This window comes from Xiphophorus hellerii, chromosome 12, assembly GCF_003331165.1.
Source record: "Xiphophorus hellerii strain 12219 chromosome 12, Xiphophorus_hellerii-4.1, whole genome shotgun sequence".
Lineage (NCBI taxonomy): Eukaryota > Metazoa > Chordata > Actinopteri > Cyprinodontiformes > Poeciliidae > Xiphophorus > Xiphophorus hellerii.
In genome coordinates this window covers 25568641-25591741 of record NC_045683.1, presented here as the reverse complement: position 1 = coordinate 25591741, position 23101 = coordinate 25568641, and the positions used below count along the sequence as shown (strand labels likewise).

The 23101-nt window shown below is 39.8% G+C and overlaps 2 protein-coding genes across 5 annotated transcripts; one reads left to right on the top strand and one right to left on the bottom strand.

Annotated features, from left to right (window-relative positions):
* Window positions 1-1850: 1850 nt before the first annotated feature.
* chmp7 (charged multivesicular body protein 7) lies at window positions 1851-8080 on the top strand. Of its 2 annotated transcripts, none has more exons than XM_032578351.1 (10): window positions 1851-2423; window positions 2494-2665; window positions 3090-3275; window positions 3735-3868; window positions 4587-4635; window positions 4712-4831; window positions 4924-5022; window positions 5116-5173; window positions 5937-6158; window positions 6241-8080. In XM_032578351.1, the coding sequence occupies exons 1-10, from the start codon at window positions 2161-2163 to the stop codon at window positions 6294-6296; spliced, it is 1359 nt and encodes a 452-aa protein (XP_032434242.1). In that variant the 5' UTR covers window positions 1851-2160; the 3' UTR covers window positions 6297-8080. The 2 variants fall into 2 exon arrangements, with proteins under 2 accessions (XP_032434242.1, XP_032434243.1); XM_032578352.1 differs by having other exon boundaries at window positions 1855-2423; window positions 5940-6158.
* A 469-nt stretch (window positions 8081-8549) lies between these two features.
* On the bottom strand, window positions 8550-18144 carry ccdc92 (coiled-coil domain containing 92). 3 transcript variants are annotated; one of them, XM_032578354.1, is made up of 6 exons: window positions 18089-18144; window positions 17746-17910; window positions 15575-15629; window positions 13691-13862; window positions 13432-13473; window positions 8550-10471 (listed from the first exon to the last, which is right to left on the bottom strand). In XM_032578354.1, exons 4-6 carry the CDS (start codon window positions 13824-13826, stop codon window positions 9660-9662), a joined length of 990 nt encoding a protein of 329 aa, XP_032434245.1. In that variant the 5' UTR covers window positions 13827-13862; window positions 15575-15629; window positions 17746-17910; window positions 18089-18144; the 3' UTR covers window positions 8550-9659. The 3 variants fall into 3 exon arrangements, with proteins under 3 accessions (XP_032434245.1, XP_032434244.1, XP_032434246.1); XM_032578353.1 differs by having other exon boundaries at window positions 17746-18127; XM_032578355.1 differs by lacking the exon at window positions 15575-15629 and having other exon boundaries at window positions 17746-18127.
* Between the last annotated feature and the right edge of the window lie 4957 nt (window positions 18145-23101).

The following is a 23101-nucleotide window of genomic DNA, read 5'->3' as shown; positions in this document are numbered from 1 at the left end:
GCAAAGTGTAAAATCTTAGCAGCCATTCAGCATTTTAACAGTTTGTACTGCTGCCTTCAATGCTGCTGTTCCAAAATTTCATGCAGCGAGTGAGAGGAGCCCATAATGTAGCAGCTATGATTAAGATTTTGTGCAGAGGGTAAGGAGACAGTCTGTACTGTAGCTGGACTTGTTCTGCCATGATCAAGGATTAGTAAGATACAATAATGGCGACACAAATAAAAAAAAAATTAAGTTAAATAAATTTTATGTCTCTCGGTATAATCATAACATAATGTAGAGGTCAAAATATATTTTACATGTAATGGTAGAAAGTATTGTTTCTCCCTTTTCAGTCAGAAACTTCTTAAAATTCACTGTAATACAGACTTTTTACACAAAATCTTTCCTGCCATCACTATCTATGTAACTCTGAAGAATTTGAATTAGTATGAGTTACAACAGCATTTAATTTCCCTTTGGGATACATTTTTGAATTAAAATTATTTTTGAACTTATGAGTGGTATTCTTTTTGGCCCTATTAGTAAGATCAAATATTATCATTTAAATAAATACATAATCTTAGGTCTGTTGCTTATAACGCAACTGATTTCTAGAAAAGAAAGGTCAAATAAATGCATGGCAGTGCCTTTAGTCAGAGGCTTCTTTCAGCCTGCTCTGATACAGACTGCTACAGGAGATCGATCCTGCCCACGGCCATCAATATGCACAACTCATTGAAGAAAATTGTATAAGTTACAAGAACATTCAATTGCCTTCTGGTATTACTTTAGTATTTCTGAATATAACTGTATTTGATTAGTGAATATTTTTTATGGAACAGCAGCAAAAGGAAACAGTGCCATCTTGTGGTAGAATGGGGAAAATACCCAGAAATTGTACTCAAGTTATAAGGTCCCTGATTCAGTATAATATTACTCAAGGAAAAGTAAAAAGTAGCAGTTCAAGAAATTAAGGTTATTTGAGTATTGAGTAATTGATCAGAATATGTATTTTGATATTAAAAAATGTCACCAGGTAGATGAAAAAATGAAAAATATCATCTACCTGATGATATATGTGCAATTTCTGGTATTTAAAAGATTAATGTGCAAAATAAGAAAACATAAATACGATAATTGCCGGATAACAAAGTCAGGCAAGAAACACATATTTTCTTTTTCACTATAAAACATATGAAACAGATATCTGTAGTAGGTGATGTAGACCAGGGTAAAGTACTTCCAATTGAAATTAATATCTTCACTGTATCTTCTTGACCTCCAAACGGCACAATAGGTTCAAAAGATAGAAAACAATATTAGAACAATGAATCTTGGGTGCAAACAAGCTGCTTCATTTTAACATAAACTGATGTGTCTCTATGTCTGGTACGTTTTTGACTAAAAGATGTTTGTTCTTCATTCAGTGAAGTTACTCAGTTGATAAGAGTATCCAGAAATAAAGTAATAGTAGTGATAATTCATAATAACACTACGTAAGAAAAGATTAAACGTATGGTGTAGAAATTCAACTCCGCAACATCTTCCCCAAACAGTTTCTCGAGTGAATGCAACTAGTTACTACGCACCTCTTGTAAACTGTCACAAAAACAATATTATTATGTAACATAGCTCTATATTATTCCTTTGGTGGGGTGGTAGCTCTATGCTTCCACAGTTTTCAGGCCCTCATGTTTTTTTCCGAGAAAAAACACATGAGGACTTCTTGCGTACAAATGTTGCAACTGTGAAGTTCCTGAGCAAAATGCTGGGTGCGCTTTCTTTTCTCTACAGCGCATCTCTGGTGGGCGGTAACCTGGTGTTACCGCCCACCCAGAGCAGAGGGAAAGCCGCCGCTTCCCCGTCTTGGCGTGAATAATAAACACACACAATCATTTTTTTTTTGTTGATATATAAAAGCTAGCTCAGTGTTAGCATGAGTTTACAACACCGTGGCGAAGTGAAAGTCTCTGACAGTTGATTTTGATCACCGGAGCTGTAATTTTCTTCGACAAAAGATGTGTGAACCTACATGCTATCTAGCATTAGCTGCTAATACTAGCCTTCTCTCTCGAGTTCACTGTTGCCAGTGTTAACCCAGCGATCCTCGCAACCAAGTTACCGTGACGAGCTGGTTTAAGTGGCGAACCAGAACCTTTTCAGTGTGGGCTTTATAAAATGTCTGGCACGTCGGAAATGAGCCTGCCACCCGAGTGGAACGACGACGAGCGGATGAACTTTATGTTCTCCGAGTTCAAGGAGAACCGGGACGTGAACACCACGGACTGGGACAGTAAGATGGACTTCTGGACAGCTCTCATCATGCGGAGCTGCAGGCGGCGCGGCTCCGTGATTGTCAACCTACAGGACCTCAACAAAACCTTCCAAAGGAAAGAGAAAACACCGCTGGGCCTTTCGACTGTAATCCAGACCATGGCCAGGTAACCGTGGACGGGTCGGTGCTCGTCAGTATTATTGTCAAGTCATGTTAACTCTCTCTCTCTCTCTCAGGTGTGGGAAGATCCAAAGAGAGTCTGAGTTCGCCGCCAGCGTGGACTGTGGGTGGGTTTCCTGGAGTGTGGGGATGCTGCTGGTGAAGCCACTCAAGTGGACCTTCTCCACGCTTCTGGGCAGCAACAGAGTTCCTCTGGAGGAGTCTTTCGTTGTTATCGAGCAAGTAAAGGTTTGCCATGCTCTTGTTGTTCCCATAGGTTGAATTTCAGCTAGAAGATGCAGTCCTTTGCATAACGCTTTAACTTCTGCTTAATTTGACACATTACAACCACAAACTAGAAAAAAAAGAACTCTGAAAAGTGTGGCATGCATGTGTCCCCATCTCCCATTGGATTTTATTTGGGTTATCAGAGTAAATGTGCTGGATACAAATGCATGACATTTTTTTGTTGTGTGTTGATCTCTTGCATAAATTGCTAATAAAATTGAGTTGTTTTGGGGTTTTTTTTTTTCAAGAAAAGGGTTGGGAATACTTTCATAAGGGCACTGCATCTACTGCACAGTCAGATTTGTTTTAAGACGCAGCTGCGCTGGGTGGTTTCCTATTTCGGCGCGAGACGTGGTGATACAACTTCATTCTTCTTCTTTTTCAGGAGAAAGCCGCGGAACTGCTAAAGGTCTACCGAAGCAGTGACTTTTCAAGCTGCTCCATCATCTCATTTCAAGAGCTGTACACTCTCGCCTCCAACATCTGCGCTGATGAAAGCACCCTGTGCATGGCTCTGCTGCAGCTGCAGAAGGACAAGCTGGTCATAGTTTCCTTGCACGAGGGAGAGAAGGTAAAACAGAAAATAATCACTGTTGGGGCTGCATGATGTTAGGAAAACATGATTCAAGAATGTCACCACAGTGATGTGATTATTATCTTTCTGTTTTAGGTCGATAGCAGAACACAGATGGTCAATATTTCTGTCTGAACAAGGAAGTTTTATTGTAACTCTGCTAAACAAATTAGTTATAGTTTCTTAATGAACTATTTACTTAACTATTTACCCTCAGGAACTCTTTACAACAAGTGGCACCAGATATATGACAAAAATAAACAGTCTGAATGAGTAGCATTCAATTATTAGCTAACACGTACTGCAATCTAGGCAGTGCTTCATAATACGCGGTGACAGAATATTGTTTTTCATATGTTGTGCAGCTCTAATCAAAGGCAACTAAAAAGTTTTAAAATACAACACAAGTACTTTGTACGATTCATGAAGACGTACCTGATTTCTTCTGTTTTCCAGATTGTGAAGTTTTGTCAGCCAGGACAGGATCGTGTGTCTCCGGTTAGTGACGTAGACATCGGGATCTACCAGCTGCAGCGCAGCGAGAAACTTCTGGAAGAGCGTGTGCAGAAACTGAGCCTGGAGGCTGACAGGTTGATCTTAGACATGAACATTCCTGTTAGACGTCTAGTTCTTGTATACGAAGTGCGAATTACTTTAATTCAAGAGAGCCAAATGCAGAGGGTTAGATTTGGATGCTTGTTGTTTAGCATAATCTCACAATGAAAAATACTGAAAAAAACAACCTTTAAATTGCCCTGAGAAAACAAATTGAAGATATGTTTTTGTAATTCAGTAATTAAATAAAATATATTTGCACTTTAATGTGGCTTAAGGATAACATGCACTTTGCTGAGGCTTTTGCAAAGGAAAGTGTCCCACAGCATCGCAGGTCCACTATCAGACTTGACACTGAGCATAATTTGCTTTTCCACATGTTCATCCTTTGTTTTACAAGACTTACCAGAAGTGATTGTTGTGAAAAAGCTCAGTCTTTATTCCTGTACTTTTTTAGTGCCGCAACTAAAGATAATTTCAATAGTTGATTATTTTATTGATGATTCTGATGATTAAGCAATTAATTTTCAGGAAAAAAAATAAAGGTTGCTTTTTGGGGACAGAGGAGTTTTCAATGTTTTCACTGCAGGATTATGCTATCACAATAATAAATTCATAGCTTTGAAGTATTCCTGTGCGTCTTACAGGACGCACCAAACCTGTGCAAAGAGCCGCAGGTTTGGTGCATTAGTAATTTATCTCTACCTTTTTTTTTTTTTTTTACTAAATTGCACTCTTAAAAATGATTTCTAGGTGCAAAGAGGAAGCAAGAATTCTGCTGCGAGACGGGAAGAAAACACAGGTCATTATAAACAGAAACTTTGAGACTCGACCTTCGAAATCACAGCAGCCGTTTAAGTTGAATTTCTGTCTCCAAGGCGCTGAGGTGTTTGAGAGGCCGGAAGAGAGTGGAGAAGAGAGCAGACAGCTTGTTCGCCAAGCTGGAGACCATCAGGGGAATCCTGGAACGAATAGCGCAGTCGCAAACCGATAAGATGGTATGAAGGGCCTTAAATCTTAGACGTCCACATGTCTTCTGTAACGAAGTTTTCCTTCATTGGGTAAAGGGTGTGTTCTGGTGTGTGTGCAGGTTATGCAGGCCTACCAGGCTGGAGTGTCTGCTCTGAGGATGTCGCTTAAAGATGTGACTGTGGAGCGCGCCGAGAGCCTGGTGGATCAGATCCAGGAGGTACGCAGCCGTCGTTAAGACAGGAACTTATATATTTCGATTATTTATTAGATTTTTATCATTTTTTTATGGGCTCCTGTTCCATATTAACAGTTATGCGACACGCAAGATGAGGTGAATCAAACCATTTCCAGTGGTGTAACTGCTGCAGGTAAGTCGTTCTGTTCCTACTTGGTTTAATTTTCTTTTACGTTATTATTTATTTTATTCATTTTTAGCATAATGGGATCATGTCACATGTAAATGTAAACAAATGTTTCTCTCAAAAGTACATTTACTATAACATAAGGAATTAAGCACCAATCAACCACCAATAATGATCCCTGTTACAACACAACAGGGATCATTATTGGTGTTTTTGTGGTATTTTTTAATACATAAAACGGTGTATTAAAAAAGAAAAAATCTTCTTGCTCAGTAAAGTCAAGTGCTTTACTGTGCACTTGACTCAGTAAAGTGTTGTCTCAATGTGTCTCATTTTAGCATATTATATTTTAATATTTTCTTAAAAGTAAAAATGTATAGTCTTTGTAGTTTCTTTAGATGGATTGTTCCATTTGTTTAGTTCTGACTTTGTGTTTTTTTACTTCTGATCCTCCCCAATTATAAATGCCATCTTTATTATACATGTTTTTGTTGTTTATGTGTCGGTAACATACTGTTTGTATTTTTAAGCATAACTTGCAGAACATAGTAGTCCACCAAGTCGTGAAATTCCATGAATTTGAAGAACAATGGATTTGTTGGACCATTGTAGCGTTTTTTTGTGCTTATAATTCTAACGGCTGCTTTTTTGCAAAAAATAAAAATAGAACTTTCTTGTGCTTTGCAGTCATCCCCCCCCCCCCAACACTTCTACACGATAAGTCTAATAACGAGTGATCAGTTTATTGACGTATTATGCATTCTGTCAGTAGATGAAGACATGGACGAGTTGGAGAAGGAGCTGAAAGCGTTGCTGGATGAGTCAGAGCCAGATGTGAACACATCAGGTCTACCTGCAGTCCCAACGAACCGCCTGGGTCCCGCCGGTGAGCAGATCCTCAGTCCTCTGCCTGACGTACCCCGCGGCCACTTGCATGTTACCGCTGACGTGCTAGAGGAGGAACTGAATCGATTAACCTTATCAGAAACAGGTGCGCACCTCCAGATTCCTTCAGTTCTTTCCGTCTTTCAGCCGTTCCAGATGACATGTCGGTCAACTGTCTTTGTTTTCAGGATCTCCACAGAGGAAGGCAACGTCACCAGAGAGGAGAGCAGAGGCCGCTCAGTGATTTTCATCGACATCCAATTCAAAACAAAGCACTTTACTTCTTTCAATAAAGACAAGTACAGAGGAGGCATGCCAATCTGGACTTTCCAACAAATAGTGCCGGTCTACTTTTTAACTTGCTTGCTGTCGTAATTTGAATAACCCTTTGGCTCCAGTGGGAATGCTTTTAAACCGGTTAAGAGAACCGTACAAATGGTTTGTCCTGTGTTTATGGATTCTACGTGGATGCTCGTCATAGACCGTTGTGTAAAGTGTGTGACAGTGGCCTTCTGAGGTGTAAAGACGAAGCTGTGTAATGCCAAATGATTTATCATAACCAAGTTTATTGTTGAGATGTACCTGGAAGGATGGAAAAGAATGCCTAAAGTGAGTTTAACCAAATATGTTTGTCAAAAAATAAAATTTATTTTAATCACTTGTCTTGAGGTTTATTTGCGTTAAATCAATAAAAGATAAAAAGCCCTGTTGGTCTGCACTCATCCTAGCAACACTGACCTATTGGACAACATTGTGAATCCTCTTCTCATTTGATTGTTTCAAAATGTCTGACGATGTCCGACAAAATAGTTTTAAGGTGACTCCTCTGCGCCATGGCAACTTCTGTCCTTTTCAAGTTAAAATCCACTGTCTTGGGTAATTTCTCCTTTTGATTAGTAAGTTTGGTAATCTAATAATCATCTAACTGTAATAGTGTGACAAGATGTCAATTTATATTCTTGCTGAAGCACAAATGGTGGCCCCGAGTTCAAAATGGCAAGTCATCAGATGTGTCACTATCCATGATAAAAAATTAAAAAATACTGAATATTTTTGTGACAGTTCCCCCGTACCTCATCCTAGGGGCACCGCTGTTGACAAACAAACCTGGCCCAGTAAAGTGACCTTTCCTCCAGCTTTTCTGACACTCATTCGAACCAAGTAACCAAACCAAAAGCATGGCAGTAAAACAATCATTTGTATTCTTTAATGACAAGTGATTTTATTGTGAAAAGCAGGCTATTAAGAGATTTAATTACCATTATTGTGGTGGTGTGATAGGTACAGAGTGCATCAGGATTGTTGCTTTTCTTTTTTTGTCTTCTTTTTTCCCGCTGGGTCATTAATAAACAATAAATTAAAAAAACAACTCATTACAAATTGACAGCCTTTTAAAAAGTACAGTTGGTAATATCACAATGTCCAGCAGTGTTTTAAAAATGCCCTTGTACGACAAAAAGCATTAATGAATATTGTTCAAACCTAAACGAAATCCTCCGTCATCTTTCCTCAGACACGCCCGCGCTCTCCTCCTCGCTCACACACGCAGAAACACTCCCTACTTCCATATATATATATATATAAATATCCATATTGCATTAAAATATGTCCAGCGCTGCTTCCTTCTACGAAGCAAAGGAAAAGCTTCGACTCGATAACCGGCACATTTCAGTTACACACATCGCAGCTTCTACCTACGGTCACGTGAGTATACAGATACCAAATAAAAAAAGACATTTACGGAGCAGCAGTGTTATTACGTCACCTCTATCCTACGAAGCTGCTGCTGACGTCTTGCTATATAGACTGCTGCTACCTCCTCTGTACTCCAGATATGTAACGGTGACTTCTAGCCATGACTACGTTTCACAGCTTGAGCACGACTAGGCCGGTTAAGCAGGCACTGACGCAGATATTTGGCTGAGAATTGGTTGTTTGCACCACATAAAACAGATCCGACAGGTCGAAGCAAAAAGGTCAAGATGTGAAAAGTACAAAAAAAAAAAAAAACACAACTCATTGGGAGATTAATAAAACTCATTTGGCGTGCTTTACAGTAGTCCATTTCTACCGTAGAAGAAGAAAACGTAAAGGTCCTCATGGAGTACCACAAAATGACGCTTTTGTTGATACTGCTGCGTTGTGTAAAAAGCAGGCTGCACAGTGGTTCAGGCTCTTCGCTGTTCTTGCAGTGTAAGTAAGTGTGTATACGCTAGGGTCAGATGCATAAATAGTGCAAAAAACCAAACACAATGCATGTACCCTTCTCTACACATTGGATTTGTTTGTATGTCTCAATGTGTGAGAGATATTAAACTAAAACCACAAAAACAGAATTTGAGGTCAAATGAAACAAGCAGGCTCATCTGGAGGAGTTGGAAGACCTTGGTAAGACTTTAATAGAACCATTATTTTTGCTGCTTTAGCTTCTTGCAGAGGACGATATGTAGGCTAGTGTGCTTTAAAGCCCCACATGTGCAATACTGTTTCTATTTTCCTTCCGTCGAGGTCCGTTGCTTTGAACTTAGAAAGTGGAGTTGCATATGTAACGGATTTTAATTCAGGCTTTGTTGTGCTCATGGGCTCACAGCCGAGACTAAACACATTTCCTCCATACTATAAGCCAGAAATGGGGTTAAAGTATGAAGGAAGTGCATGAGTGTAAAATTTCAAAATGATTCAGATGTACTGATAGAAGCACATTCCGCAGTGTCTGATAAAGGTATTCATATGCCTTGAACTTTTTCTCTTTTTTTTTGACATTTTACATTAAAATCCCAAACTTCAGTGTATTTTATTGAATTTTATGCAATAGGTCAACAGAAATTTCTGCCCCATTGTGCGGGGGAAGGAAAATGATAGTCGGTTTCTAAAATGTTACAAACAACAAAAACGTTACATGCATATGTATTCGGCTCTCTATACTCGGACACCTTTAAATCAAATCCAGACCAAGCAGAGTTCCCTGTGTGCAAATTAATCTCATTACAAATATTCAATATTCATTCATTTTGTCGCAGGAAGGCAACAAAACAGACCAAAACCGAACTTTCGACATGCAAAAACACTGATGTATTGTAGAAAACCAGCACAACCTGAACACACCACTTCAAGGGTAAAACATGGTGGTGGCAGTATCATGCTGTGGTGGGTGATAAGGAATTGATCCTGTTAAAGGCTGCAAAGACTTAAAAATGAAGCGTATGGTTGAGCAAAGTATGAGAGCATGTGAATAGTACAAAAAGAAAAAAAACTCATTGGGAGTTTTTTTGGGAATAGTGTGGTTAATACTATTAACCACACTATTCAGATTGTTTATAAAACAATCTGAATATGGCTTTTTAAAACACTTTTAAAAAGACATGTATCATTTTCCTTCCCTTTTTAAAGTTATGCACTGAAGTTAGCGGTGATGACGTGATCAAATCTGAAAAAGTTCAAGCAGTATGAATACCTCTGCAAGGCACTCTTTATAAATCTGGCAAACAGAATGCATAAACACATTTTTGCCTTTGTGGTCACGCTCCTTTTAGTCATAAAACCAGAGTTTTATGCATCTGGCCCTAGATGTGCATCTGTGTTAATGCGCAGGTGCAGCATTGCAGTGTTAAACTGTCCTATCGGCTTCCGAGCGCTTCTGCAGAACCTTGTCCTCGTTGACCTGGTCCACTGCCAGCGTCTCCAGCTCGGCCTGCGGCGGGGCGAGGGGAGGGGTGCCGTGCGGGATGCGGTGCGCCACGCCCACGTGGGCCCTGTGCTGGCGCTCCCGAGCCGGGCTGTGTCGGGGGCTGGCCGCGGCGCCCAGGGGAGGGATGGGGGAGCGGTCGGAGGCGATCGGAGGGATGACTGAGGGGCGCTCACGCACTACCTGCTGCGCGTCGGGAGACTCCCGGGCTGCCTGCAAGAACGGCGTCGGGTCGGGCATGGCGTCGACCGGCTCTCGCAGGACAACCCGCCTGCCGTCCGGGCCCAGGCGGTACACCTCCGTTAGCTCCGGGTGAAGAGGCTGGGAGAGGCTCTTCTTCATCCGGCGACGCGGGGTTTCAGGCTGCCTGTCCTTGGCGGGGGGAGGTGTCGGCTTGTAGGAGCTGATGGGACTGACGTTGGGACTCGCCTCGGAGGAACTTCCGGCCAAAAGCTTCTTCTTAGTGGCGTGAAGCTGCGAGGTGAGGTAAGCGATGGTACTTGCCCTCTGCTCCAGCTCCCCAGACAACACGGCCAGCTTGTGGCTCTTCATCTTAAGCTCCTCCAGGTACTTCTTCTCCCGCTCTTTGATGGTGTTTTCCAGGACCGAAATCATGGCGTTCTTTTGCTCCAGGTCCCGGAGCAGCTCGGTGTTCTCCTCCTCCTTCTTTTTAAGTTGGGCCTCCAGCTCCTCACACCTCCTTTGCAGCTCCCTGCATCGTTCCTCGCTGCTGTCTGCACACACAGTAATGAGCAACATCACAGCTGTTAAATGTGTGATATAAATAAGACATAGACAAGAAGAAGAAGAAAAAAACACACATTCGACTAAACGCTCAGGCATTAAGTTAAGACAGTCTGTCAGCACAGAGAGAGACAGCAGGATCCTTTGGAGAGTCGTTTGCAGTGGTCAGAGAGCTCTGGTCTCACATTACGGCTTTTATTGGCTCTCATCTCCATCACTGCAGCTCCTACCTGACTCTGCAACACCTCACTGCAGCCGACTGTCTGTGCTGTACTGTGTGTGCAGAAAATTACAGTCAACTTCTAATGCAAATTCAGTCATCATTCGCAAATTTTGTGCTTGGCTTATTCCAAGTCTATTTTGCGTAGACTTGGAATTTGTTTTACAAATTATCATAACGTTTCCGCAAAATCTGACCAATCACCTTAAAGTTTTTTTTATTACATTTTTTTTCTGAAAAAAATTATCACTGCAACTCGGTTGAATTTTTACAAATCCCTTCCACCCCCTTCTAACTTAACCCCTTGATTCACAACTTGTAAGATAAAAGCTGTGACGCAAAAGGGCAAACATTCGCCTTTTTTTTGTTTGTTGCAGAAACCATTTTGTATAAGATTTCTTATACTGTGTATACAGTCATGGGTAACGCGTGGGACATGTCTCCCGCTTTTCTTGTATTTGTGCCTCTGCACATATGCAAGAAAAGTCCCCCGCACTTCGTTACCACTGTTCAATCGGTTGTTATGACAATGTGATTTTTGTAACCGTCTGTAAATGCATCGTGAGCATGGCATGATGACACCGGTCACACCTGTGGATCTCATCACCGAGGGAAGATCAACGCTGACCTACACGGTTGGTGTCATCTCCAGCAACTAGCCAGACCCAAAAGGCAAAAAAACTTTCCAGTTTTCATCCAAACAAACCGAGCAAGTTGAGTAATGATGCTGCATGCAGATGCTGCTAGCTAAATGATGATTAATAAAAGCCAGTATGTCATATGAAGCTTGTTTACAAGAATATTAATGTCATTGTTTCCTGTTTTACATCCTTGCTTGTTAGTTAATGCCAGGAATAAACCCAAGCCTCTTTAATTTCTGTTCTCAAGTTGTGCTCATTGTTTCCATATGCTTAAAGGAAATCTTTATTGTCACAATAGAAAGCAAACAGCCAGAGAGGAGACATTAGAGCAGAGGCCAGCAGCAGGACGATGATGCAGGGTTTTCTCAGGTAAGGAGAGATTACTTGATAAAAAAAAAAGAGAAGAAATGGAAGGTATGCGCAACAATTTCAACTTTTTTGTCAGACTATGTTATAGCAAAAATAAAACTTAAAAAAATTGCAACATTGCCCATAACTTTTTGAAAAAGATGCCAAAAATTCAGTGATTTTTAGGGAACAACCACACAAAAAAACATCATAACGTTCTGGAGGGGCTGAAATTACCGTTATTTTATATTCAAATGTTTAGATACTTTCACCTCACTTTTCATTTCCTGATCTGAGTCTCGCATTTAAAAAATTGAGTGGTTGGAAACAAGAGTATCGTATTCCCTTCATGGGGGGCTGGGTGCTTGTCAAGTCCAGTTGGCGCAGCTGCAGTGAGCAGGTTGGACGCTGTGCATTAGTGCTGCAACAGATAATCTCATTTCCTGCACTCCAATCTAAGAGATATCCCATACTAACATGATGGCGAGTCAGACTGGAGGCTTTAGCATTTTGAGCCAACACAGCTCTGTCAAAAAGCCTACATCGTCACACCGTGATCTCCCATGGCACCCTTCATATTAAAGACACCTTCACCAGCAGAGCGTGAATCAGACGAGGATGTGACTTCATCGCATCATGGTTCAGAGGGAAGCGGCAGCTGGGGGAGCTGTAATCAACAGCAGTGAGTCAGACAGACAGAGCAGTGCTTCCTGGGTAAGACTTTGTTACCAGGGAAGAGAGCTGGCAGAGAAAGCTATTTCAGCAGGTGACATTCATTTACAGCTCTCTGTGGTGCAGAGTTTGCTCTGTAGCTGCTGTTGGAAAGTGGAGCACTCCCTTAGATGCCATCACAACATTTTGAAATCGCACGTGAATTTATCTGACTTTTTTTTTTTTTTTACATGAAAGTGACTACTGAATTAATTTGAAATAGAATGTTGTTAATAGCAACTGACATTTTGCTTCAGATTTCACAATCTCCAGGTTTTCAAAAAGCTTTGATCCACTGATGACCATCTTAGCCAGTCACACTTTCTCTTGGACTATAAGCAGGGATAAGAACAACATGCAAACTTTTTCTTTTCTGGTCTTCCTAATATGTATGATTATAAATTGTTCAGAGTTGGAGCAGAGGCAATTAAAATCTCTTTGACATCTTAAATTAGTCATTAGCACAGATGAGTATACAGTAGCTAGCATGACTACACTATTCCTTATAAAATGCTAAGTCCTTAGCTAAATTTGACTCTTCCAATATGTGGAATGTCTGGTTTTGGATGCTGTGCACTTAGAAGGATTTTTGTTTTTACTTGTCTTGTTTTTTACTTTCAGACAAGTTGTGAATGTGTGTAACCGTGGCAATGGGATATTGTTTTTACAACTGGGAGTGGCAGATCAGCATTTTAAATTAGCACCTCAAATAATGCCTGAACTACAACCCCACACCCTAAAGATGCAGAGCAGGACAAAAGAGCAGAGAATTTCAGACACAGATTTGAAAAGGGGAGGCAATAGCAAATGAAGTGGGTTAGGATGGAATTGTCAGTTGATGGATGTTTATTGACAGGAGCTAAAATATAATCCATGATTAAGAATGATTTCATTTCAGCTAGTAAAGACATGCATGCTTTTCTTTACAAAATTAACTAAAATTTTAATAATAAAAAAAAATCCTTCCAGTGTTCTAATTCCATGTTTTGTTTTAGTAATAACTGCATAATGCAGGGCAATAGTAGCTTACCTGATGGATCGGAGCTTCTCACGGTGAGCTCATATGTCAAATCTGTGAAAAAGAAAGATGAGGTTGAGTCATGGAACAAAGTATCTGTCTAACAAATTGCTCCCCACAAACTAAGCTTTGAGGATTGAGAACGTTGTGCTTTGTTTTGGTCATTAAATAATTTTTTGCCGCCATGATAATTCAGCTTTTCTGCATTTGAAATTCTCTGAAATATACTGACTTACCAGAGAACCAAGAAGCTGATAATGCATGCGCTCACCTGTGCATTGCTGCTGTAATCGGCGGATCTCTGCGTGTAGCCCCTTTAGTGTGTTAGCGTGGTCCTGCTGCAGAAAAAGCAGGTTTTTCTGAGCACTGTGCAGCTGATTCTCCAGAGTTACGTTTGCTGAGGCCATGGCGATATCTGTTTGGATCCCCACCACCCCTGGAACCTTAAACCCACAAAGACAGAAAGTGTCAAGCCATCCACCACACCCAATTTTGTCACAGTTCAGCCTACAAACCACGAGGGCGTCAAGAAGCTCCACAGCATTTTTTCCCCCCAGGAGGTACTTCTCCACTTAGTCATCCTTTTGTTTTATGCTAGTAAAACAGTGCGACATCGTGCTACCACAATAAAAATTACATTTATTTTAGAATGTTCATGTACATCTTTATAAAACTGGAAGAAACTAGAATCTGTGCGATATACTTAAAAGTTTTATCCTAATATTTTGAGGCAATATCGTAATTATGATAAAATGACAAGAACTTTCAAAGAAATGTATCATGATAAACGATACGCTAAATGCTCACCCCTAAGAATTTGTCAGATGAGAGCATCTACTGCAGTGAGACTCCATCCAGCAGGCTGAATATCATATCGGCATGCAAAGTGTGAATTTACAACAATATGTTAGCCAACAAATTCTGCATTCCAAGCAGTCTTTTGCGATTTATTTGGATGATGGTCTATTTAAGATCCATTGTGCAGCCCTATTTGGGAGAGTTTTTTTTAACAAACTGAGATTCATGCTCAGCATTAGATGAAATATACCCTCCAGTATCCATACCATGACTACCAAAGACACCGAAGCTTCATACACTGATGCATACGATGCTCCCACTGGGTGCGGCAGGTCGGCTTGAAGAAAAAAAAAAACTCATCTTCTTTCCTTGTCATGCCCCACCCTTCAGGCCACAAAGAGACATAATCACTCAATCTAACAATCTCCACCCTCTGAGAGACACCAACATCAGACTAAGAGATAACAGCACACTGATCCCTGTATGCCCCCCCACACCCTCTCTCTGCATACAGGAAAGAGCTTCAATTCAATATCCCAGAGCTTTTCACTCTTACATGACCATCTCACCAACATGAATAATTCATCCTAAGACACCTGACTGAGCGGGCTCCCTCGACTCAGCGGATGCGCAAATGTTTTCATTTTCATGGGGAAAAGTAAGAGGCGGTGCCAGCACCAAAAACCCAGACTGTTTAGAACAAACACAGCCAGCGGTGTGTCATAAAGGCTGAGGGGATAATCTATTATTGATGAGTAATGTGAAGTCCTTCCGGTAAACCCTGTGCTGCAAGCATATCTCTCATCCCAGCTCTTTCCTAGAATAGCTCAGAAAGCTTTCCGCTCGCAAAGACATGACCTCAGACAACTTCACTATCAACACAGCTCATGCAACATACTGCAGCATGGCGGATATAAAAAGAGGATTAAGATTAACTTAATCCTTTCAATAAAGTTAATCAAACGTCATGTTTGGGTCGCCCTTGATTTTTGTTTTTTATGCACAAATACTCCCATCTGTATTTTTTTCAAACTGAGATGAAGAATGATGAATTATACATGAGCTGCAGCAGCATCAGACATTAGGAAGAAGATACTATCCTAAGCCAACACAAGTCTCCTACTGTAACATTCTCAAATCAAATGCACTGTCTGCACATAAATACAAAGCATAACAAAATCTAAGTGCTGAACATTTAGCGTTAGTTTGGCTTTTACACAGATATTTGCAAAAATATTGAATAAACACTGGCTAAACTTTGAAGCAATACTAGTAAAGGGTGTTGTTTCTTTAGACTTCCCACCGTTACTATGTCTATTTGTGATCATAAATATTTCCAAACAGCTAACGGTTTTACCTGTGAACGGTTTTACTTGTTGTAGACTTCTTTCAGCCAGCTGACCAGCAGCACACTGTAACAAATTCAAGTTCAAAAATACTTTACTGAGCCCAACTAGGGAAATTAAATGTTGTTGTTGTAACTCATATTTATTCAAATTCACTTTTCTCAAAAAATGACTTCCAAAAGCATGAACAATATGCAGGAAAACATTTGCGGTTTTGAAACAGTAACTTTGTAACACCTTGTTTTAATTTAATACCTGCAGCTGGTGCTGCCTGTGTTGATCAATATTTTCCCAAAAAGAGAATATAAATAATAAACGATACATGAATCACAGCAGCATGAAACATTAGGAAGTGGCTAAGCCAATACAAGTTCTTAGTAGCAATTTCTTGTAATCAAGCTCAAGTTTTTGCACAACAATATTCAAAATATATTCTAGCAGATTTCACTGGGAAATATACGGCCTCTCCTGTTCTGTTGTAATGAGCTGTATCTGTAATGAGCTTTGTATTTTTGGAAAACCTACAAAGGTTTCTGCTCAAATCTGGTCCAAGGCATGAGCAAACTATTGCCTTGTTCCCACTGCAAGATTTTTATGCCAATCAGACAGCAAGGTAATAAAAACATGGCGGGGAACCGTCTTTTTGTTTTATTTTCTGTTTAAAAACATTTCAGAAACCATCATGTTGTCCTAGATGGCCATCTTTGTTAGGTCTGAACTCAAGTTTGATCTCGAGGAGTTTTGTCAAACATCTGAATGTTCATGAGTGAAATGTGTTCCTGTGTGGTGTGTCGCTCCTGCCGTGTGGCTGGACATCACACACTGTAGGACCAAACCTGCTATACCACAGATTTTTTTTTTTTTTATAGCCACGTGTGAGGTGTCTTCTGTTTTTAAAATCGGCCAACAATTTTAAGTCTTGCCGTGTGAACCGGTAAGAAAAAGCTCATTACAACTTCCAGGCCAGCAGGGGAACCTCAAGAGTGTTTCACTTCTTACGTAGTACATAGATCTCAACACATCAAATTTATAGAAAATTTAAAATGAAATTTAATACAAATACATTTGCATTATTAAAATTATGTTAACAATCCAATTTTTATTTGGTCAGTGTGTGCATTGGTGTTAAATTTCATATAGAATCAACCTGCAACCTAGTTCTATCTACATTCAACCAATCCATCCATCTGTCCATCTATTCTTCCTTCCTTCCTTCCTGGATTTGGGGTCACAAATCAAATTCTGATTTGGGCCCCATTGAATTTAGGGCCGGCCCTGCTCATGTTCCTAACACCAGAGCATTACAACAGCAACAAAATAATTTTACAAGAGGAGAGAGTGCGTCTCCTAACGATTACTGCTTGTATCTCCATGATGGCACACATATCTGGGAGGAGGTCGGCAGGCATCCCTGATACTTTACATTTCAGCACCTGCATTGCGGACAGCACCCTGAATACAATACCTCCGCTGCTCCTGACAGCGGTAGCCAGGGGATCGTTGCTTCCCTCCAGCAGTGTCGTAAACTTTCAATAAGCAACAGTCAAGCTGTGACATTCACTCTTGTTATCAAATAATGCATCAGAGCTCGACAAAAACCTAGCCGCGCTGCTTCGTAACAATACAAAGATGTCATCACCGCATTTGGTGGGGGTCATCACAAAGGCTGTCCTTGCAGCCAGTGTTGTGTTGTGCTGCGACTCAGGGAGGAGCTGTCCGGTGTAAGGAGCCGCAAACAGGCTAGTTACAAGCCAGAAGCAACAAATCTTCCCTTGCAACAATTGCTGTACTCAAAAACGAAGGTGCCGATCATGAAAAACGCTTACTGGCTTTCTGGATGTTTCTGAAAATGCGACACCACCCACAAAATAGGGCACAACCCATGGTATTTATTGATGCCTTGCACCACTGCGCATGAATGAACTGACTGAGACAAGAATATTTAAAATACTTCAAACACACATTACTGCATAAAACTAAGTCTGAAGCATAAAATGCGCAAAGCGAGCTCACACTGGCAGCATTTTGCAGTTCAGTCGTCACGTTTTAATTACTGCAATAATTTCTCTGTTGGAGCAGGTGAATTAAGCTACTACGCCTTTATTGATGTAGCCTAGCTAGAAAGCTAAGGACGCCGAAACCGGCAGCCCGACGTTAACTGCAAATATGTATGTCGGCTTACCTTTCAGCTGAAAATACGTGGCCGTCAAGAAGCTGCTAAAGCGCAATAAATAGCGGTCGAACGGGCTAGCTGCAGCGGCTAAGCGCACTCCACCTTGCAGGTCATGTTGGTGATGCTGCCAGCGGCTCGCCTCGGTCGGCTGTGTTCCTGTCAGATCTCCCTGAGCTACTAGACAAAATAAAGCGATGCACCATGGGAAGCCGGAGGAAACACTGACAACACGCTCAACATTTACGCTCCATTTATATCTTCCAGTTTGTAATATTCATTACAAATACATTTATGAATTTTCAAAGACGTATATTAGGAAAGGGGACGGGGGCGGAGGACGGCGGTTACTAACCTTAAATATAAACTGCGCAAGTAGCGGATGCCCTTAGTATGCGACCGTTTTGCGTTGATAAGCGTCATCACCATGGCAACGGAATCCGTTCAATGTTCTTTACAGATATATTTACGCCACCTAGCGATGCTGTTGTAACGTTGCAATGCAGTGCGGTACGTTTTTATTGAGATAAACATCCTGCCGGCGTCAGGTGAATACAGAATGGTAAATACTGGTAAAAAGATGTGAAAGGATGTAAGGCTCGTAGACAGCTGGTGGACAGCAGAGGGCGGTATTACTCTTCAAGGAACAGTTTTTATTTTCTTCGCTCCTATTTATCTTTCTCCACATCCACGCTGCATACTCTTCTGAGAGGAACGAAAAGTAGGTGGTTCTAGAGTTCTGAAAATTGCACTATGAACAGCCTTGCTTAAAACAAATTTTAATGTTTAGAAAACAAAACAACAAATCCATCATTTATTTGCCAAAGAACAAGAAAGTGAGATCATGATAGTCATTATTATTCAAAAACATATTCACGTATACTTTATTTATGCTTATTTTGAATCTGATTCCACTTGAAGCTGAGACAAACTGCAAAAAAAAAAAAAAATCCTTATGAATGATTCCACATCTACTATTGGCTGGAATCCAATGGGTTACACAAGTAAAGTGAGTGGTAGATAATTTAGTAAGGGTAAAAGAAAGCTCACATCAAAATACTAGGGATTACATTACACTGCAATGCTAAGAGTCAAAATTTGAGAAATGAATGAATGTGAAAAATGACACAGAGACATACCAAAACTCTGTCTTATCTTTTAAATCATCTCAGCACCTTTCACTCCAAGCTTCACTGAGTTCCTGAGTCTGGGGTATGTAAAGGGGGAAAAACAGAGGCCCTTTCATCGCTGCCCCAGAATATCACTATAAATTATTTCTGGCCATACAAAATCCATGGGAAGTGGCTACTGTGTAAAATGATACAAACCAAAAACAAAAAGATCACATTTCACGTCCAACCTCAGAGTGAACCTCAAATCTCCAAATATAAACAATCTAAGTAAGTGAAATTATTGTCCCCATCCAGAAATGTTATTTTTCTAAACAGACTTTAATCTTTCTGTCTTTGTCCTGTTTGCAGTAGGGATTAAATTCTCCCGATTACTCTACTTTTAGCATTTCTGGCACACTTCCCAGCTTCCACTGAGTTAGGAAGTAAGAAAGTTACCCTCACACAAGAAGAAATCCCCAACAGAAAGTCTTTTCCTCTAAATGATTTTTTTAAATACAGCCAGTTCCCTCCATTTATCACAACATGCAGTGAAATAGCACATTGAGAGGAACCAAACAAATAAAAAATGAGCTCTTGTGAGTCTATGGTTTTATAGCCACTGTTGACCTGTGCCTAAAGGAGATCAGATCAGGTTAAAATGAAGACGAGGAATCTCCAGATTACATCCACCAACCAAAACTTCTCTTCCAGCAGAGGTTTGCTGTAACCTTGGCATTACCAATAAGTATGTCCTAGTTTGAAATTCATCTTTTATGCAGAAACCAAAGAAATAATTCCTCTCAAACACAGGCATGAACTCAGAAATACGTGATGCCATGCAGATGGCGGCGAGGGCTTTGGACATGAGCCTAAAATGTCTCTCTGATGGAAAACCAATAAGAGTGAGCAGTTAGGGTTTCTTTTTATTTTTTGCAACTTCTTGGCAATCGTCACACTCACTGAGATCAAAAGTGAATTTATGTCATTTTTTAAAATGCGTCTCATCGGTATAGTTACTGGATTTCACACAGAACTTTTTACAGAGGCAGAAATGAAATGTGGGCACATCATAACCTGTCCCATAGGGCACTTCTTTTTTTTTTTTAACTCAGTTGATCTGCCAGCACAAACACTTCTCAGGTTGTAACAATTTTACAGTTTTTATACTGAGATTGGCAAAGCCAGTGCCTCAACAACTCTGAATACCCAATTTAATTTTCCAACACCCTTAATTTTATTAGTGTCTGCCTACAGAAATACAGTCATCAATGTATCATTGACAGTAACATAGAGTTCAGGTTTCTGCTGCTGTGAAATGATTGAGGTTGTATGGTATAAACCTGAATATGTAACGTGGCCTTAGTGTGTATCAGTTGTGGATATTGAGATACGTTTAGAATATTGTCCTGCTGTGAAGGTGAGCCTCTCTTTTAGCTTTTTCCATGAAATTTTCAAAATGCGTTTTAAAGTGCATTTATTCTTTAAATGCTTGCCAGCTTCAGCATAGAAAAGCTCCCAGAGTCTCCACGTTGTAAATCCACCTCCAGGCAAAATAGCATCAGAGATGCTCCTGTTGCCAAATTCTGGATACATTTCTCACTTGACACAGCTTAAAAATCTGCAAAAAATTTTCATTAAGCCATTTAATGTACAAAATTATTAAGCAACAGAAGATATCACATAAAATCCAGGCCAATCTTGGAAGAAAACCTGTTGGAGGCTGTGGGAGAGTAAATATCCATTCAGGGGTAAAATGTAATGGTTTAGATCAAAGCATAATCATTTAGTAAAATGGTCCAGTTAAAAACCCACATCTGGCAAGACTTGAAAAGTGTTGTTCACATCCCGTCTTCATCCATTCTGACTGAGCTTGAGGTGTTTATGCCAAAAGAAGGAAAAACAAAAGAACTGGGAAACGTTTCAGTCTCCACAAAGTCAAATCTGACGTAAACTTACCATTCAACACTTTTCAGCTTTAACTGCAGCGAAAGGTACTGTAGTTTATAAAACATGAAGATAAATGTATTCAAGTAAAGATGTTTTATATATATATATATATATATATATATATATATATATATATATATATATATATATATATATAGAGTACATACCAAAAGTTTGGACACACCTTTTAATTCAATGAGTTTCCTTTATTTTCATGACTGTTGACATTGTAGATTCACACTGAAGGCATCAAAACTATGAATAACACATGTGGAAATATGCACTAAACAAAAATGTGTAAAACAACTGAAAATACCCCTTATATTCTAGTTTCTTCAAAGTAACAACCTTTTGCTGTGATTACTGCTTTGCACACACTCTGCATTTTCTTGATGAGCTTCAAGAGGTAGTCACCTGAAATGGTTTTCACTTCATAGGTGCCCTGTCAGGTTAATAAGTGGGATTTCTTGCCTTATAAATAGTCATGAAAATAAAGAAAACCCATTGAATTAGAAAGGTGTGTCCAAACTTTTGGTCTGTACTGTATATATTACTTCATTTAATGCAATGAGTTGTTGACCGGTCATAAAAAAATCCCAATAAAATACACAGAACTATACGACTGTAACAAGATAACATACGGAAACATTTACCTAATGCTTACAAATACTTATTATTATGAATAGCTTTGCAGGATATTGATTGATGGCTTATTAAATTTTAAATAATTAATTCTTACATATAAGCTGCTTCTAGCAGGACTTTAAACCACATAAATCAGGTGAAAAATAAAATGATAAAATTAGTGGGGTGGGGGGAAAGGCACTTCGATTAAATAGCAATACATTTCTCGGACACAACTTCATGCCAGCTATATAAACTATAGGAAATTTACAAGCTGAGAAAGCAAAGGGAGGAAATTAGAGCCAGCATGTTACATGTTGGGATCCTGATGGACAGCCCTGCTGTGGTGTAATTGCATGCCTGCTGCCAAAATGTCTCTGCCTTTATTCTGCTAATGAGGCCAGGCAGCAGGAACACAGGATTTTCTACACAGCTTTTTTGACAGCCCATGGAGAGCAATGGATTTATTACAGCTTAAAATTGACACATTAATTACAAAGTGCTAATGAAGCACTAATATCAGACTTTGATGTGGGTATAACCCAAGGTGCCACCTTCTGCCAAGAATTTTCACCAGCGGGATTAAATGAAATCACGAGGCTTTACAGCACAAAGTCAAAACGGTTTAAGAAAGTTGAAGTCTGTCCCAGGTTTCACCATGGTGGAGACAGGATGCACACTACACCTGGAATTTTCTGAGCAATTAATGCTTATTTACTGTAGATGACGCTCTTCGTGTAATTTAGTGAAAACAGAATCTTCTGGTTAGTGAAAGCTGGAGCCTTACAAATTCAGTATTCGTTTATTCATCAATTTGTGACACCAAATTGTGTCCATTTTATTTTTGATGTGTTTATGTTTTTTGCATTTTTATTTTGCTTCTGTTCGAAATTCAAGACTTTCACAAAGATCTGGAGTTTAAAAAAAAAAAACACACGGTGACGGCGTGACCTCGTGACAAAGGGTCACAAGGTCACGAGAGTAGCTGTAAATAAGTAGGATGTACATATAGAGGCAGATTTTAAGGCAGTTTTCCGTCTGTGCTAAATGACCAGCCGTGGACGGGTTCCACAGAGGATTCTGAAGCACTTTGATCCAGATGGACTTTATTCCTCAGAGGATTATTTTCAAGATGTGAATGTAATGTTGTTCTTTTTACACCAAATTATTTTTGACAATATTAAAAAGAAAAAAAACTTCAATTCAAAATAATAACAATAATAATAATAATAAAAAGATCAACTGGAAAAGTACTATGGATTTTCTAGAATTGTACTAAACTGGTTCAGATATTGTTTGACAGACAAGAATGAGTTTGTGCTATTTAGTTACAGAATTGGTAGAAAATAAAGACAAAGATCACATCTGGTGCTCCTCAATATTTTTTTTCTCGGGCCACATTTATTCAACATGTACATGATCTCTGGAGCTCAGATTATTGAGTACTACAACATATCATACTATATCTGAACCTTTGACATACAACTGTTTAAAAACTGGCACTTAACCAGACCTGAAGAATCAAAAGACTCCCATGCATCCCAAAAAAAATCTAGATGTGATTATAGACATTTTAGCAAAGTCACATGGAAAATCAGCTTATTACACACAAAAAATGCAAGAACTAATAGTTTCCTGTCAAAACAGGACCCAGAAAACGGGCACATTATACCAATGGTGTCTAA

What these genes read in the sequence shown, in the direction of transcription:
- chmp7 (XM_032578351.1), top strand. Translation starts at nt 2,161, where the DNA reads ATGTCTGGCACGTCGGAAATGAGCCTGCCACCCGAGTGGAACGACGAC. An exon ending in GTAATCCAGACCATGGCCAG is followed by an intron (nt 2,424 to 2,493) that starts GTAACCGTGGAC and finishes TCTCTCTCTCAG; the next exon opens with GTGTGGGAAGATCCAAAGAG. An exon ending in ATTAACCTTATCAGAAACAG is followed by an intron (nt 6,159 to 6,240) that starts GTGCGCACCTCC and finishes CTTTGTTTTCAG; the next exon opens with GATCTCCACAGAGGAAGGCA.
- ccdc92 (XM_032578354.1), bottom strand. Translation starts at nt 13,826, where the DNA reads ATGGCCTCAGCAAACGTAACTCTGGAGAATCAGCTGCACAGTGCTCAG. An exon ending in ATTACAGCAGCAATGCACAG is followed by an intron (nt 13,474 to 13,690) that starts GTGAGCGCATGC and finishes TCTTTTTCACAG; the next exon opens with ATTTGACATATGAGCTCACC. An exon ending in GAGAAGCTCCGATCCATCAG is followed by an intron (nt 10,472 to 13,431) that starts GTAAGCTACTAT and finishes CTGTGTGTGCAG; the next exon opens with ACAGCAGCGAGGAACGATGC.